Source organism: Oncorhynchus mykiss, chromosome 19, assembly GCF_013265735.2.
Source record: "Oncorhynchus mykiss isolate Arlee chromosome 19, USDA_OmykA_1.1, whole genome shotgun sequence".
Lineage (NCBI taxonomy): Eukaryota > Metazoa > Chordata > Actinopteri > Salmoniformes > Salmonidae > Oncorhynchus > Oncorhynchus mykiss.
The window spans coordinates 24,539,633-24,557,336 of NC_048583.1; the positions used below are offsets into that span (position 1 = coordinate 24,539,633).

The window sequence follows — 17,704 nt, forward strand, 5'->3', positions numbered from 1 at the left end:
AAAGCAATGCCCAAAAACATTTCCTGAAACTTGATTTTCAAAAATAACTGGAAATTGAGGAATCTGCTTTTAAACTGATGCACCCAATGTGGTAGGATTCTGACCCATATTGCAACAGACTAGATGGAACTACCAAAGCCTTAATTTCTACACTGCTGGGTTCACATTTGCTATAAAGCAGTCACATTAAAATGTAGAAAATCCATTTTGGCCCGAGTGTAATGTTCACGGAACTACGCTATTCTATTGAATCCCACATTCATCCAACTCAAACCTTGCCTCATTATTACAAACTTCAATTTTCCCCTGAAGTTCTACTCATTGATATGAAATGCTGAGACCAGACCATTCAATGCCTTTCACAATTTATTAATCCAAAGATTGCAGTAGATCTTCACATTCGTTTGCTGGTCCACTTGTATGACATGCCAGACAGAGTCATGGTCTGAAAAGAGAAAGCATCTGTAATCATTACACGCAGATGCCACGCAGATGCTTGCTGAGGCACGCGAGCAGTGTGGGTGCAATGATTGAATAACACGTACATTTATTTTGCGACTCGAGCGGTGGGGTCAGCATGTAATTAGAACATTGGCGGCAGCAAACTGTTGAATTGCGTTCACGGCACTGTCATAGACTAGCCATTTTGTTAATGGTATAAATTAACCCTGAAATTGTCGCTTCGTGAAACCCCCAGCCATATGCCCCAGACTCACGTTGACGAGGGTGTTTGCGTCTGTAAGTTCTGTGACATATTCAATCCCATTCAGGATGGCCGTCAGCTTGTTACCTTCCCTCATCACCACAGACTGAAACAGGAGAGGTCAACAGTTAGATCTGAAAGCAGTGGTCACCAACTACAGGCAACTAGGACCAATTTAACAGGCCCAAGTTGGACGGCCATATATGGAGAAGAAAAAAAAGTGACAGTGTGCATCAGGTGTGTGAGTTGGTTTTGAGACGTAACTGTGCGCCCAGTCCCTGGAGAGCAGAGGAGATTCTGCCAACGAAAATCAGTCCTCCCGCAACATCACTGGGACCTGAACTAACCCCACATCAGCTGAACTTATAGTTTAGTTAGATACTTGCTGTATATGTAGGGAGATGGATAAACCCAGGCTACATGTATGAAACTCATGGTTGGGTTGTGACATGCGCCACCCACATTGACTTTCTCCCCGGTCGGCGACTCGAGCTCCGTCTCCTGGCCAATGGTGAAGGAGTTGGTGAGGATCTTTGTCCCCGTGGTGACAGTCACCTTGAAGTGGTCTCCAGTCTCCTCAATCTCAGAGATGCTCTTGACGTCTTTGCCCTCCTGGATAAGCTCATCAGGGAGACCTACATGTTTACGGCAGCGAGAGAGTCATTGACGGTGCTTTTTAGTACTACAAAAAAGTTAATGAAGTGGGACATGAACACTGAATTATTACTACTGAAGTAAAGCGCTGATGCACTATAATACAGCAACACAATGATCTGAATGCATTCCCAGCTAGCACATAACATTTTGAGGACCATACATTTTAGGGCTTGGTTATTTTGCATACCACATTCTGGTAATGGTGCAGGACAGTTGCTTGGCTTTGGAACATTCTCATTAAAGGAATTTGCCAAATGTTAATTTCTTGGCATTTCATTATTTGATCAGAATATTTCCTGAAAGTACAAACATTTTAATTTAAGGTAAAGTTCTAGGAACATTAGTCATTTTACATTGGGAATGTTCTCAAGTTGTTCAGCTGACTTTAAATATTCTCCTGTGGGAATGTCAGTACTTCAGCATAATGTTCTGTAGGTTCTCACAGTTACAGTCATGTTCTCAGAACACTAAGAACTTGCCATACAAAAACAACGAACATTAATCAAGACACATTCTGTTCCCAGAACATCCAAGGAAACTAATGTGCTACCTGGGTTTGCTACTCAGAAGTAACCATTGCATTCGCAGTCACCATTGAACATCATTACTGAAAGGACTACAACTTCTGAAATGAACACCCCAAGTCTAATCAAATGTACAAACCCAACAGCAAGACTTACCAACAGCCTCCATGAAAGACTCAAAGTTGTCATGTGACTCCATCTGGTATTTTCCTGAGAAAGACATGGTGACTATAAGACAGTGACAGTAGAGTCAGCCACAGCTCCCTGCTTGTCTTTATACCCTCATCTATCCACCCCAGCCCTGCACTCATTAACTAACTAAAGGTGTCTTCAATTGAGAACCCCTCCCCCTCATATCTTCCCTGCTACTTGCCTGTAGGCACAGATCTAGGGTCAGCTTCCCAGCCAAGGGCAACTAATCTACATCGCAATGGTCAACTTTATTGTACTCCACTTCTCATCCTCTCTTCTTCTACTTTGGCGGTGTGAGTGATCATTGATCTGATTTGATGAACAAGGCCTCCTCGACTCCTTAGAAAAATGATAAGCAGTCTCATCATTGTAATACAAGTGTATGGATCAATCAACACATTTCAATTTCAACTTGACTTTATCTCGCTATACACCTGTGTTGAAATTAAACTAGGCTACATTGCACTTTGAGTTGAGAGGTGTATTTTGTCTCCATGCACTATAAAAAAGTTGAATCAATGTACAATTGTAAGGCAGCAGACTGCAATAGGATTGTGAGTTTGCAAAAATGTTTGGCATATAGCTGAACCAACATACATTCTCAAGTTGAATTTTAATGTTCACTCAACTTTGCATTTGACGTTGAGTGAACATACAATTCAACTTGAAAAATTGGAATCCAGCCAGAGAACGTTAATCACCCCCAACCTGCACTGACAATAACTGCCAGGAAATACTTCTATTTGATGTAGGTAGTCTCAATAATAACTGGAATAGCCATCTCAGTAACAGATGCAAAAAGTCCAACTAATAACAGATTGGATTACTTTAGAAAAATGTATGTTACTTATGTTGGTGTAGCTTAAGATAATCAACCAATCAATGTACATGCAAAAACACAGGTCTTACAAAAAAAGAATTCAATGTACAATTGTAAGGCAACCAGCTGCAATAGGGTTGTGAGTTTTCTCCACATCTGGGAATATAGCTGAACCAACATACAGTGTTGACTTCCAAAAACAAACATGAAATTGTAATAAGACTCAACAAGTTTTTATACATTCAGCTCACTGTGAGCAATGTTTGTTGAGTGAACAAACGTTCACCCATTAGCTACATTTATTTTCCTTCTGAAGTCCAACAAACTCAGAGAATAACACTGATTAATCAGTTGGTTAAGTGAAGACACTTGCCAGTCGGTCAGCGCATGTTCGGAGTACACGTCCTGGTAATCGTTCTAGCCCTGCGGCCTTGTGAATGTTGACCTGTTTAAAGCTCTTACTCACTTCTGCTACGGAGAGCGTGATCACACACTCGTCCGGAACAGCTGATGCTCTCAAGCATGTTTCAGTGTTACTTGCCTCGAAGCGAGCATAGAAGTAATTTAGCTCGTCTGGATGGCTCGTGTCAGCTCTCGGCTGTGCTTCCCTTTGTTGTCTGTAATAGTTTGCAAGCCCTGCCACATCTGACGAGCGTCAGAGCCGGTGTAGTACGATTCGATCCTAGTCCTGTATTGACGTTTTGCCTGTTTGATGGTTCGTCGGAGGGCATAGCGAGATTTCTTGTAAGCTTCCGGGTTAGAGTCCCGCTCCTTGAAAGCGGCAGCTCTACCCTTTAGCTCAGTGCGGATGTTGCCTGTAATCCATTGCTTCTGGTTGGGGTATGTACGTAGTCACTGTGGGAACGACGTCGTTGATGCACTTATTGATGAGGCCAGTGACTGATGTGGTGTACTCCTCAATGCCATGGGAAAAATCCTAGAATATATTCCAGGCTGTGTTAGCAAAACAGTTCTGTAGCTTAGCATTTGCTTCATCTGACCTCTTTTTTATTGACCGAGTCACTGGTGCTTCCTACTTTAGTTTTCACTTGTAAGCAGGAATCAGGAGGATAGAATTATGGTCAGATTTGCCAAATGGAAGGCGAGGGAGAGCTTTGTACTTGTCTCTGTGTGTGAAGTAAAGGTGGTATAGAGTTTTTTTCCCCCTCTGGTTGCACATTTAACATGAATGAGGTAAAACTGACTTAAGTTTCCTTGCATTAAAGTCCCCGGCCACTAGGAGTGCCGCCTCTGGATGAGCGTTTTCCTGTTTGCTTATGGCCGTATACAGCTCATTGAGTGCTGTCTTAGTGCTAGCATTGGTTTGTGGTTTTAAATAGACAGCTACAAAGAATATAGACGAAAACTCTCTTGGTAAATAGTGTGGTCTACAGCTTTTTATAAGATACTCTACCTCAGGCGAGCAAACACTTGAGACTTCCTTAGATTTCGTGCACCAGCTGTTGTTTACAAATAAACATAGACCGCCACCCCTTGTCTTACCAGAGGCGTCTGTTCTATCCTGCCGAAAAAGCGCAAAACCTGCCAGCTGTATGTTATTCATGTCATCGTTCAGCCACGACTCAGTGAAACATAAGATATTACCGTTTTTAATGTCCCGTTTGTAGGATGTACTGTATGTGCTCGTTGCTCGTCTATTTTATTATCCAATGATTGTACTTTGGCTAATAGGACCGATGGTAAATGCAGATTACCCACATTACAAGGCACCCAGACCTACATACCCATCTCTTTCTCCTGTGAATGACTGGGGTGAGGGCCTTGTCGGGTGTCTGGAGTAAATCCTTTGCGTCCGACTCGTTAAAGAAAAAAATATATTCTTCCAGTACGGGGTGAGTAATCGCTGTCCTGATATCTAGAAGCTATTTCTGGTCATAAGAGATGATGGCAGAAACATTATGTACAATATGAATTACAATTAAAGCGGATAAACACACACAATAGCACAATTGGTTAGGGGATCATAAAACGGCATCCATCTCTTAGATAGATCGCTGGTAGAAAACTGTTGACTACATCCCAAAATATATACTTTGTAGATAATTGGCCCTCTTTCTGGGACTCCCCCACAAACAGGACCAAGCCTGGCCAGCTGAGGATTGATTGACTCCATCCTAGCTGGAGGGGTGCTCTCATCTTATCTATCGCATAGACAGGGCCCTAACTCATCTAGCTCCACAATGAGATAGAGGGCAGGCCAGGCAGGCCAGGCAGCAGGCTGTTAGCCAGCCTGCCAGTTTAGTGGAGTCTGCCACTAGCACTGTCAGTGTAGTCAGCTCAGCTATCCCCATTGACATTGTGTCTGTGCCTCGATCTATGTTGGGCAAAACTAAACATGGCGGTGTTCGCCTCAGCAATCTCACTGGAGTAAAGACTTCCTCCATTCTGGTCATTATTGAAAGAGATTGTGATATCTCACATCGCAAAATAGGGCTACTGAATGTTAGATCCCTCACTTGCAAGTCAGTCATAGTCAATGAACTAAACACTGATCATAATGTTGATGTGACTGGCCTGACTGAAACATGGTTCAAGTCTAATGGATTTACTGTGTTAAATGAGGCCTCTCCCCCTGGTTACACTTGTGACCATATCCCCCGCATATCCCACATAGGCGGAGGCATTTCTAATATTTACGACAGCACATTTTTATTGACAACAAAAAACTACTACATTTTCGTCTTTTGAGCTTTTAAGTCATGAAATCTATGCAGCCTACTCAATCACTTTTTAGTGGGTTTTGTCCAACATGTCTCCGGGCCTACTCATTGCCACAGTCGTACCCTGGATCTAGTTTTGTCCCGTGGAATAAATATTGTGGATCTAAATGTTGTTCCTCGTAATCCTGGACTATCGAACCACCATCATATTACGTTTGCAATTGCAACAAATAATCTGCTCAGACCCCAACCGAGGATCATCAAAAGCCATGCTATAAATTCTCGGACAACCCAACAATTCCTAAATGCCCTTCCAGACTCCCTCCACCTACCCAAGGACGTCGGAGTACAAAAATCGGTTAACCACCTAACTGAGGATCTAAATTTAACCTAGCGTAATACCCTAGATACAGTCGCACCTCAAAAAATCAAAAGAAAACTTGTCATAAGAAATTAGCTCCCTGGTATACAGAAAATATCAGAGCCCTGAAGCAAGCTTCCAGAAAATTGGAACGGAAGTGGCTCTCCACCAAACTGGAAGTCTTGGAAAAGACAGTACTGTGCAATATCAAAGAGCCCTCACTGCTGCTCGATCATCCTATTCTTCCAACCTAATTGAGGAGAATAAGAACAATCCTAAATTTATTTTTGATACTGTCACAAAGGTAACTAAAAAGCAGCATACCCCAAGAGAGGATGTATTTCACTTCATCAGTGATGAATTCCTGAACTTCTACGATGAAAAGATCATGATCATTAGGAAGCAAATTACGGACTCCTCTTTGAATCTGCGTATTTCTCCAAAGCTCAGTTGTCCTGAGTCTGCACAGAACTGCCAGGATCAATGGAGACACTCAAGTTTTCTAATCCTGTATCTCTTGACACATGAAAATAGTCATGTCCTCTAAACCTTCAAGCTGCGTACTGGCCCCTATTCCAACTCAGTAGTTTAAAGAGCTACTTCCTGTGCTTGCCCCTCCTATGTTGAGCATAATGGATGGCTCTCTATCCTCTGGATATGTACCAAACTCTCTAAAAGTGGCAGTAATAAAGCCTCTCTTGGAAAAGCAAAACATTGACCTGGCCGATATCGAATATCCTATTCCTCTAAAGAAATAATAACAATAATATTGCCCAGCATCTCTCTGCCTTCCTGAAGACAAATAATGTACATGAAACACTTCAGTCTGGTTTAAGACCCCATCATAGCACTGAGACTGCACTCATGGTGGTAAATTACCTTTTTAATGTCGTCAGACCAAGGCTCTGCATCTGTCCTCGTGCTCCCAGACCTTAGTGCTGATTTTGACACCATCGATCACCACAATTTTTCGGAGAGATAGGAAACCCTAATTGGTCGACACGGACAAGTTCTTGCCTGGTTTCGATCTTATCTGTCGGAAAGATATCAGTTCATCTCTGTGGAAGGTTTGTCCTCTGACAAATCAATTGTATGTTTTGGTGTGCCTCAAGGTTCTGTTTTAGGACCACTATTGTTTTCACTATATATTCTACCTCTTTCACTGCTATGCGGACGACACACAGCTGTACATTTCGATGAAACATGGTGAAGCCCCAAAATGTCCTACCCTGGAAGCCTGTGTTTCAGACATTAGGAAGTGGATGGCGGCAAATGTTTTACTTTTGAACTCAGACAAAACAGAGATGATTGTTCTAGGTCCCAAGAAGCAAAGAGATCTTCTGTTGGATCTGACAATTCATCTTGATGGTTGTAGTCGTGTAAAATGAAACTGTGAAGGAAATTTGATCATATTACTCCAATGCTAGCCTCCCTACACTGGCTTCCTGTCAAGGCAAGGGCTGATTTCAAGGTTTTACTGCTAACCTACAAAGCATTACATGGGCTTGCTCCTACCTATCTCTCTGATTTGGTCCTGCCGTACATACCTACACGTAAGCTACGGTCACAAGACGCAGGCCTCCTAATTGTCCCTAGAATTTCTAAGCAAACAGCTGGAGGCAGGGCTTTCTCCTATAGAGCTCCATTTTTATGGAATGGTCTGCCTACCCATGTGAGAGACGCAAACTAGGTCTCAACCTTTAAGTCAACCTTCACTGAAGACTCATCTCTTCAGTGGGTCCTATGATTGAGTGTAGTCTGTCCCAGGAGTGTGAAGGTGAACGAAAAGGCTCTGGAGCAACGAACCGCCCTTGCTGTCTCTGCCTGGCCGGTTCCCCTCTTTCCACTGGGATTCTCTGCCTCTAACCCTATTACAGGGGCTGAGTCACTGGCTTACTGGTGCTCTTTCATGCCGTCCCTAGGAGGGGTGCGTCACTTGAGTGGGTTGAGTCACTGATGTGATCTTCCTGTCTGGGTTGCCCCCCCCCCCCCCCCCCTTGGGTTGTGTCGTGGCGGAGATCTTTGAGGGCTATACACGGCCTTGTCTCAGGATGGTAAGTTGGTGGTTGAAGCTATCCCTCTAGTGGCGTGGGGGCTGTGCTTTGGCAAAGTGGGTGGGGTTATATCCTTCCTGTTTGGCCCTGTCGGGGGGAATCAATGGATGGGGCCACAGTGTCTCCTGACCCCTCCCTCCTGTCTCAGCCTCCAGTATTTATGCTGCAGTAGTTTTTGTGTCGGGGGGCTAGGGTCAGTTTGTTATATCTGGAGTACTTCTCCGGTCTTATCCGGTGTCCTGTGTGAATTTAAGTATGCCGTCTCTAATTCTCTCTTTCTCTCTTTCTTTCTCTCTCTCGGAGGACCTGAGTCCTAGGATCTTGCCTCAGGACTACCTGGCATGATGACTCCTTGCTGTCCCCAGTCCACCTGGCCGTTCTGCTGCTCCAGTTTCAACTGTTCTGCCTGTGATTATTATTATTTGACCATGCTGGTCATTTATGAACATTTGAACATCTTGGCCATGTTCTGTTATAATCTCCACCCGGCACCGCCAGAAGAGGAATATCCACCCCTCATAGCCTGGTTCCTCTCTAGGTTTCTTCCTAGGTTTTGGCCTTTCTAGGGAGTTTTTCCTAGCCACCATGCTTCTACACCTGTATTGCTTGCTGTTTGGGGTTTTAGGCTGGGTTTCTGTACAGCACTTTGAGATATCAGCTGATGCACGAAGGGCTATATAAATAAATTGGATTTGATTTTGACCTCGGCATTACTCTGGACCCTCATCTCTCTTTTGACAAACACATCAATAATTTTTCAAGGACAACTTTTTTCCATCTTTGTAACATTGCAAAAATCAGTAATCTTTTGTCCAAAAATAATGTAGAAAAATGAGTTTTTGTTACTTCTAGATTAGGCTACTGAAATGCTCTACTCTCCAGCTACCCGGATAAAGCACTAAATAAACTTCAGTTAGTGCTAAACATGGCTTCTGGAATCTTGACTAGAACACCAACATTTTATCAAATTACTCCAGTGCTAGCCTCTCTATACTGGCATCATGTTAGGGCTAGGGCTGATATCAAGATTTTACTGCTAACCTACAAAGCAATACATAGGCTTGCTCCTACCTATTTCTCCGATTTGGTCCTGCCGTACACACCTACACGTACGCTACGGTCTAAAGACGCAGGTCTCCTTATTGTCCCTAGAATTTCTAAGCAAACAGCTGGAGGCAGGTCGTTCTCCAATAGAGCTCCATTTTTATGGAATGGTCTGCCTATCGATGCGAGACGTAGACTCGGCCTCGACCTTTAAGTCTTTACTTTAGACTCATCTCTTCAGTAGGTCCTACGATTGAGTGTAGTCTGGCCCAGGGGTGCGAAGGTGAACGGCAAGGCACTGAAGCGCCAAACCGCCCTTGCTCCTTCTGCCTGGCCGGCTCCCGTCTCTCCACCAGGATTCTCTGCCTCTGAAACTATTATGGGGGCTGAGACACTGGCTTACTAGTGCTCTTCATGCCTTTCCTATGAGGGGTGCGTCACTTGTTTGGGTTGAGTCACTAACATGATCTTCCTGTTTGGTTTTGCGCCCCTTCTGGCTCGTGCAGTGGAGGAGATATTTGTGGGCTATACTCAGCCAGCCCCCCCCACCCTACACCACTAGGGTTAGTTTGTTATATCTGGTTAATTCTCCTGTCTTTTCTGGTGTTCTGTGTGGATTTAAGTATGCTCCCTCTAATACTCTCTCCCTCCCCTCCCGGAGGACCTGGCCTGATGACTCCTGACTGTCCCCAGTCCACCTGGTCTTACTGCTGCTCCAGTTTCAACTGTTCTGCCTGCGGCTATGGAACCCTGACCTGATCACCGGACATGCCACCTTGTCCCGGACCTGCTGTTTTCGATTCTCTCATTTGATTTGAGTGCTCAGGGTCCCATCTAGCTAAGAATTTAGCTACAATATTTGACATACAGTGGGGAGAACAAGTATTTGATTCACTGCCGATTTTGCAGGTTTTCCTACTTACAAAGCATTTAGAAAATCCAGAAAATCACATAGTATGATTTTTAAGTAATTAATTTGCATTTTATTGCATGACATAAGTATTTGATACATCAGAAAAGCAGAACTAAATGTTTGGTACAGAAACCTTTGTTTGCAATTACAGAGATCATACGTTTCCTGTAGTTCTTGACCAGGTTTGCACACACTGCTGCAGGGATTTTGGCCCACTACTCCATACAGACCTACAGGTTTCGGGGCTGTCGCTGGGCAATACAGACTTTCAGCTCCCTCCAAAGATTTTCTATTGGGTTCAGGTCTGGAGACTGGCTAGGCCACTCCAGGACATTGAGATGCTTCTTACGGAGCCACTCCTTAGTGTTTCGGGTCGTTGTCATGCTGGAAGACCCAGCCACGACCCATCTTCAATGCTCTTACTGAGGGAAGGAGGTTGTTGGCCAAGATCTTGCGATACATGGCCCCATCCATCCTCCCCTCAATACGGTGCAGTCGACCTGTCCCCTTTGCAGAAAAGCATCCCCAAAGAATGATGTTTCCACCTCCATGCTTCACGGTTGGGATGGTGATCTTGGGGTTATACTCATCCTTCTTCTTCCTCCAAACGCGGCGAGTGGAGTAAAAGCTCTATTTTTGTCTCATCAGACCACATGACCTTCTCCCATTCCTCCTCTGGATCATCCAGATGGTCATTGGCAAACTTCAGACGGGCCTGGACATGCCTTGGCTTGAGCAAGGGGACCTTGCGTGCGCTGAAGGATTTTAATCCATGACGGCGTAGTGTGTTACTCATGGTTTTCTTTGAGACTGTTGTCCCAGCTCTCTTCAGGTCATTGACCAGGTCCTGCCGTGTAGCTCTGGGCTCATCCCTCATCTTCCTCATGATCATTGATGCCCCACGAGGTGAGATCTCACTTTATTCATTATAGACTAGATAGCCGATTTTATTACAGACATAAATACTCCTGTTCAATCAGCTGTCAAAATCCTAGGCTGGTGTGGTAACACATGGTCTGCGGTTGTGAGGCCGCTTGGATGTACTGCCAAATTCTCTAAAATGATGTTGGAGGTGGCTTATGGTAGAGAAATGAGCATTTCATTCTCTGGCAACAACTCTGGTGGAGAGTCCTGCAGTCAGCATGCCAATTGCACACTCCCTCAACTTGAGACATCTGTGGCATTGTGACAACACTGCACATTTTAGTGGCCTTGTATTGTCCTGATATGCCACACCTGTCAGGTGGATGGATTATCTTATTACAATGAGAAATGCTCACTAACAAGGATGTATACAAATTTGTGCACTTTGAGAACATTTCTGGGACCTTTTATTTCAGCACATGAAAATACATATTGCGTTTATATTTGCACAGTATAAACGGCTCAATATTACTTTGACAGTAAACTATACCATCCTAACACTGCTCTGGGGATGGTAACAATGAATGCAGGGGTGCCCCACTGGCAGGTAGGGAAAATAGGTGGGACACTGCATGTGTAAGGCATATGTCATCCAGACATCCAGACATGAAACTCACACAGGATGATCTGCAAGATTAAAATGCATCTTTATGACATGATCCCGCCTAGATTATGAAGACAGTTGGAGTAAAGGATGTTTAAGTAGAATGAGTATCATTTTCTACTATAAAAGATCGGTGAAGAATCCAGCTATGAACTGGTCCGTTTGTCACAACTTGGGAAGCTCAAGAGAGACGGTGTGGCCACATTACCATAACGCTGTTTATATAATAGCCGCAGATATGAGGTTTACATCTAATTGTTGTATAAGCTGAATGAGTGAGTATGATACTGTTTGTATTATTGTGTAATATGATTGTGGACTGTTTAATGAAGAAAAATACAATTCCCTTTTGATTTGAACTAAATCAGAGGACCGCCCCTGAGCCCAGTTAGGGTCAGACATCCTGGGACAGCCCTTTTCGGCCCTTCCGAATAAAACCCACACTCGGGTTTTCGATCAGCAGACCATGTTTTTCTCCATTAGGGGAGGACAAAGGTTGTAGACCAAGCTTATCTCAATTACGAGATGGCTAAAGGTTGTAGAATATTTTAACCATACCACGTGGTTAAACTCTTAGACTATCGATACCGACAGAATGAGAATAAGTCTGATATTAATTACTAGTCTGCAGCTAGGAATTCAGTATCATTGAACGCGAAGAATGACAACCGCCGAAACATCCATTCTATAACGAATGTCACTTTGAACTATCCCCTCTAACCAAGACAGAGAGACAGACAATTCTACGAAAGACGGACAATTCTACAAAAGACAAACTTTTCACCAGCGATCAAGACGACACACTGAGCGTAAATATATATATTGATTGCAATTGTTCCCGAATGAGTGAGCGTTCATGTGTAAAGGATTAGCATTTGAATTGTTATAATTAACTCCGACTTCTTAGTCGACCCCCCATTTCCCCTTTGTCTAACAAGCCGCCATGCCGGTTCAGCCTACTAGGGCACATTTTATCATTTCATGTAACCACATTTACCAAGTTTGTTTATGCATTTCTGTGAATTACTTAATAAATTATAGGACAATTGATGTGTGGATGACTCATAGTGAAGACTGGGTACATACAGATAAGCAACAATTTACGACGTTTGGAATTAGACTAACGCGAGGTAAAATAAAGAAATCATTAATCAGAAGACTATTGATCAGATGAAAATATCTGAAAGGTGATATTGGGAAATTATAACTTTGTAATCTGAATACTTTCCTTGGTGCCACAAATTCCTAGTTACAATTAAATTATTAAGTCTAAAATCGAGTAACTTAGAGAATCTTTCATATGAACAAAGTCTTCAGTTAATGATAGTAAAGACACGACAGGACCATGATAGTTTGTTGGTAATGTGGACACCAAGGAACTTGAAACTCGTTCTGTCGATGTTAATGGGGACTTGTTTAGCACGCCTTTTGACGAGGGTGTTTGCGTCTGTAAGTTCTGTGACATATTCAATCCCATTCAGGATGGCCGTCAGCTTGTTACCTTCCCTCATCACCACAGACTGAAACAGGAGAGGTCAACAGTTAGATCTGAAAGCAGTGGTCACCAACTACAGGCAACTAGGACCAATTTAACAGGCCCAAGTTGGACGGCCATATATGGAGAAGAAAAAAAAGTGACAGTGTGCATCAGGTGTGTGAGTTGGTTTTGAGACGTAACTGTGCGCCCAGTCCCTGGAGAGCAGAGGAGATTCTGCCAACGAAAATCAGTCCTCCCGCAACATCACTGGGACCTGAACTAACCCCACATCAGCTGAACTTATAGTTTAGTTAGATACTTGCTGTATATGTAGGGAGATGGATAAACCCAGGCTACATGTATGAAACTCATGGTTGGGTTGTGACATGCGCCACCCACATTGACTTTCTCCCCGGTCGGCGACTCGAGCTCCGTCTCCTGGCCAATGGTGAAGGAGTTGGTGAGGATCTTTGTCCCCGTGGTGACAGTCACCTTGAAGTGGTCTCCAGTCTCCTCAATCTCAGAGATGCTCTTGACGTCTTTGCCCTCCTGGATAAGCTCATCAGGGAGACCTACATGTTTACGGCAGCGAGAGAGTCATTGACGGTGCTTTTTAGTACTACAAAAAAGTTAATGAAGTGGGACATGAACACTGAATTATTACTACTGAAGTAAAGCGCTGATGCACTATAATACAGCAACACAATGATCTGAATGCATTCCCAGCTAGCACATAACATTCTGAGGACCATACATTTTAGGGCTTGGTTATTTTGCATACCACATTCTGGTAATGGTGCAGGACAGTTGCTTGGCTTTGGAACATTCTCATTAAAGGAATTTGCCAAATGTTAATTTCTTGGCATTTCATTATTTGATCAGAATATTTCCTGAAAGTACAAACATTTTAATTTAAGGTAAAGTTCTAGGAACATTAGTCATTTTACATTGGGAATGTTCTCAAGTTGTTCAGCTGACTTTAAATATTCTCCTGTGGGAATGTCAGTACTTCAGCATAATGTTCTGTAGGTTCTCACAGTTACAGTCATGTTCTCAGAACACTAAGAACTTGCCATACAAAAACAACGAACATTAATCAAGACACATTCTGTTCCCAGAACATCCAAGGAAACTAATGTGCTACCTGGGTTTGCTACTCAGAAGTAACCATTGCATTCGCAGTCACCATTGAACATCATTACTGAAAGGACTACAACTTCTGAAATGAACACCCCAAGTCTAATCAAATGTACAAACCCAACAGCAAGACTTACCAACAGCCTCCATGAAAGACTCAAAGTTGTCATGTGACTCCATCTGGTATTTTCCTGAGAAAGACATGGTGACTATAAGACAGTGACAGTAGAGTCAGCCACAGCTCCCTGCTTGTCTTTATACCCTCATCTATCCACCCCAGCCCTGCACTCATTAACTAACTAAAGGTGTCTTCAATTGAGAACCCCTCCCCCTCATATCTTCCCTGCTACTTGCCTGTAGGCACAGATCTAGGGTCAGCTTCCCAGCCAAGGGCAACTAATCTACATCGCAATGGTCAACTTTATTGTACTCCACTTCTCATCCTCTCTTCTTCTACTTTGGCGGTGTGAGTGATCATTGATCTGATTTGATGAACAAGGCCTCCTCGACTCCTTAGAAAAATGATAAGCAGTCTCATCATTGTAATACAAGTGTATGGATCAATCAACACATTTCAATTTCAACTTGACTTTATCTCGCTATACACCTGTGTTGAAATTAAACTAGGCTACATTGCACTTTGAGTTGAGAGGTGTATTTTGTCTCCATGCACTATAAAAAAGTTGAATCAATGTACAATTGTAAGGCAGCAGACTGCAATAGGATTGTGAGTTTGCAAAAATGTTTGGCATATAGCTGAACCAACATACATTCTCAAGTTGAATTTTAATGTTCACTCAACTTTGCATTTGACGTTGAGTGAACATACAATTCAACTTGAAAAATTGGAATCCAGCCAGAGAACGTTAATCACCCCCAACCTGCACTGACAATAACTGCCAGGAAATACTTCTATTTGATGTAGGTAGTCTCAATAATAACTGGAATAGCCATCTCAGTAACAGATGCAAAAAGTCCAACTAATAACAGATTGGATTACTTTAGAAAAATGTATGTTACTTATGTTGGTGTAGCTTAAGATAATCAACCAATCAATGTACATGCAAAAACACAGGTCTTACAAAAAAAGAATTCAATGTACAATTGTAAGGCAACCAGCTGCAATAGGGTTGTGAGTTTTCTCCACATCTGGGAATATAGCTGAACCAACATACAGTGTTGACTTCCAAAAACAAACATGAAATTGTAATAAGACTCAACAAGTTTTTATACATTCAGCTCACTGTGAGCAATGTTTGTTGAGTGAACAAACGTTCACCCATTAGCTACATTTATTTTCCTTCTGAAGTCCAACAAACTCAGAGAATAACACTGATTAATCAGTTGGTTAAGTGAAGACACTTGCCAGTCGGTCAGCGCATGTTCGGAGTACACGTCCTGGTAATCGTTCTAGCCCTGCGGCCTTGTGAATGTTGACCTGTTTAAAGCTCTTACTCACTTCTGCTACGGAGAGCGTGATCACACACTCGTCCGGAACAGCTGATGCTCTCAAGCATGTTTCAGTGTTACTTGCCTCGAAGCGAGCATAGAAGTAATTTAGCTCGTCTGGATGGCTCGTGTCAGCTCTCGGCTGTGCTTCCCTTTGTTGTCTGTAATAGTTTGCAAGCCCTGCCACATCTGACGAGCGTCAGAGCCGGTGTAGTACGATTCGATCCTAGTCCTGTATTGACGTTTTGCCTGTTTGATGGTTCGTCGGAGGGCATAGCGAGATTTCTTGTAAGCTTCCGGGTTAGAGTCCCGCTCCTTGAAAGCGGCAGCTCTACCCTTTAGCTCAGTGCGGATGTTGCCTGTAATCCATTGCTTCTGGTTGGGGTATGTACGTAGTCACTGTGGGAACGACGTCGTTGATGCACTTATTGATGAGGCCAGTGACTGATGTGGTGTACTCCTCAATGCCATGGGAAAAATCCTAGAATATATTCCAGGCTGTGTTAGCAAAACAGTTCTGTAGCTTAGCATTTGCTTCATCTGACCTCTTTTTTATTGACCGAGTCACTGGTGCTTCCTACTTTAGTTTTCACTTGTAAGCAGGAATCAGGAGGATAGAATTATGGTCAGATTTGCCAAATGGAAGGCGAGGGAGAGCTTTGTACTTGTCTCTGTGTGTGAAGTAAAGGTGGTATAGAGTTTTTTTCCCCCTCTGGTTGCACATTTAACATGAATGAGGTAAAACTGACTTAAGTTTCCTTGCATTAAAGTCCCCGGCCACTAGGAGTGCCGCCTCTGGATGAGCGTTTTCCTGTTTGCTTATGGCCGTATACAGCTCATTGAGTGCTGTCTTAGTGCTAGCATTGGTTTGTGGTTTTAAATAGACAGCTACAAAGAATATAGACGAAAACTCTCTTGGTAAATAGTGTGGTCTACAGCTTTTTATAAGATACTCTACCTCAGGCGAGCAAACACTTGAGACTTCCTTAGATTTCGTGCACCAGCTGTTGTTTACAAATAAACATAGACCGCCACCCCTTGTCTTACCAGAGGCGTCTGTTCTATCCTGCCGAAAAAGCGCAAAACCTGCCAGCTGTATGTTATTCATGTCATCGTTCAGCCACGACTCAGTGAAACATAAGATATTACCGTTTTTAATGTCCCGTTTGTAGGATGTACTGTATGTGCTCGTTGCTCGTCTATTTTATTATCCAATGATTGTACTTTGGCTAATAGGACCGATGGTAAATGCAGATTACCCACATTACAAGGCACCCAGACCTACATACCCATCTCTTTCTCCTGTGAATGACTGGGGTGAGGGCCTTGTCGGGTGTCTGGAGTAAATCCTTTGCGTCCGACTCGTTAAAGAAAAAAATATATTCTTCCAGTACGGGGTGAGTAATCGCTGTCCTGATATCTAGAAGCTATTTCTGGTCATAAGAGATGATGGCAGAAACATTATGTACAATATGAATTACAATTAAAGCGGATAAACACACACAATAGCACAATTGGTTAGGGGATCATAAAACGGCATCCATCTCTTAGATAGATCGCTGGTAGAAAACTGTTGACTACATCCCAAAATATATACTTTGTAGATAATTGGCCCTCTTTCTGGGACTCCCCCACAAACAGGACCAAGCCTGGCCAGCTGAGGATTGATTGACTCCATCCTAGCTGGAGGGGTGCTCTCATCTTATCTATCGCATAGACAGGGCCCTAACTCATCTAGCTCCACAATGAGATAGAGGGCAGGCCAGGCAGGCCAGGCAGCAGGCTGTTAGCCAGCCTGCCAGTTTAGTGGAGTCTGCCACTAGCACTGTCAGTGTAGTCAGCTCAGCTATCCCCATTGACATTGTGTCTGTGCCTCGATCTATGTTGGGCAAAACTAAACATGGCGGTGTTCGCCTCAGCAATCTCACTGGAGTAAAGACTTCCTCCATTCTGGTCATTATTGAAAGAGATTGTGATATCTCACATCGCAAAATAGGGCTACTGAATGTTAGATCCCTCACTTGCAAGTCAGTCATAGTCAATGAACTAAACACTGATCATAATGTTGATGTGACTGGCCTGACTGAAACATGGTTCAAGTCTAATGGATTTACTGTGTTAAATGAGGCCTCTCCCCCTGGTTACACTTGTGACCATATCCCCC

At 43.3% G+C, this 17,704-nt stretch overlaps 2 protein-coding genes across 2 annotated transcripts; both read right to left on the reverse strand.

Moving 5' to 3' along the window:
* Positions 1–348: 348 nt before the first annotated feature.
* LOC110498563 (fatty acid binding protein 1-B.1-like) lies at positions 349–2,203 on the reverse strand. The gene is made up of 4 exons (XM_021575224.2): positions 2,041–2,203; positions 1,166–1,338; positions 717–809; positions 349–445 (listed from the first exon to the last, which is right to left on the reverse strand). Exons 1-4 carry the CDS (start codon positions 2,105–2,107, stop codon positions 395–397), a joined length of 384 nt encoding a protein of 127 aa, XP_021430899.2. The 5' UTR covers positions 2,108–2,203; the 3' UTR covers positions 349–394.
* A 10,537-nt stretch (positions 2,204–12,740) lies between these two features.
* Positions 12,741–14,392, reverse strand: LOC118941548 (fatty acid binding protein 1-B.1-like). The gene is made up of 4 exons (XM_036955493.1): positions 14,229–14,392; positions 13,354–13,526; positions 12,890–12,997; positions 12,741–12,746 (listed from the first exon to the last, which is right to left on the reverse strand). Exons 1-4 carry the CDS (start codon positions 14,293–14,295, stop codon positions 12,741–12,743), a joined length of 354 nt encoding a protein of 117 aa, XP_036811388.1. The 5' UTR covers positions 14,296–14,392.
* Between the last annotated feature and the right edge of the window lie 3,312 nt (positions 14,393–17,704).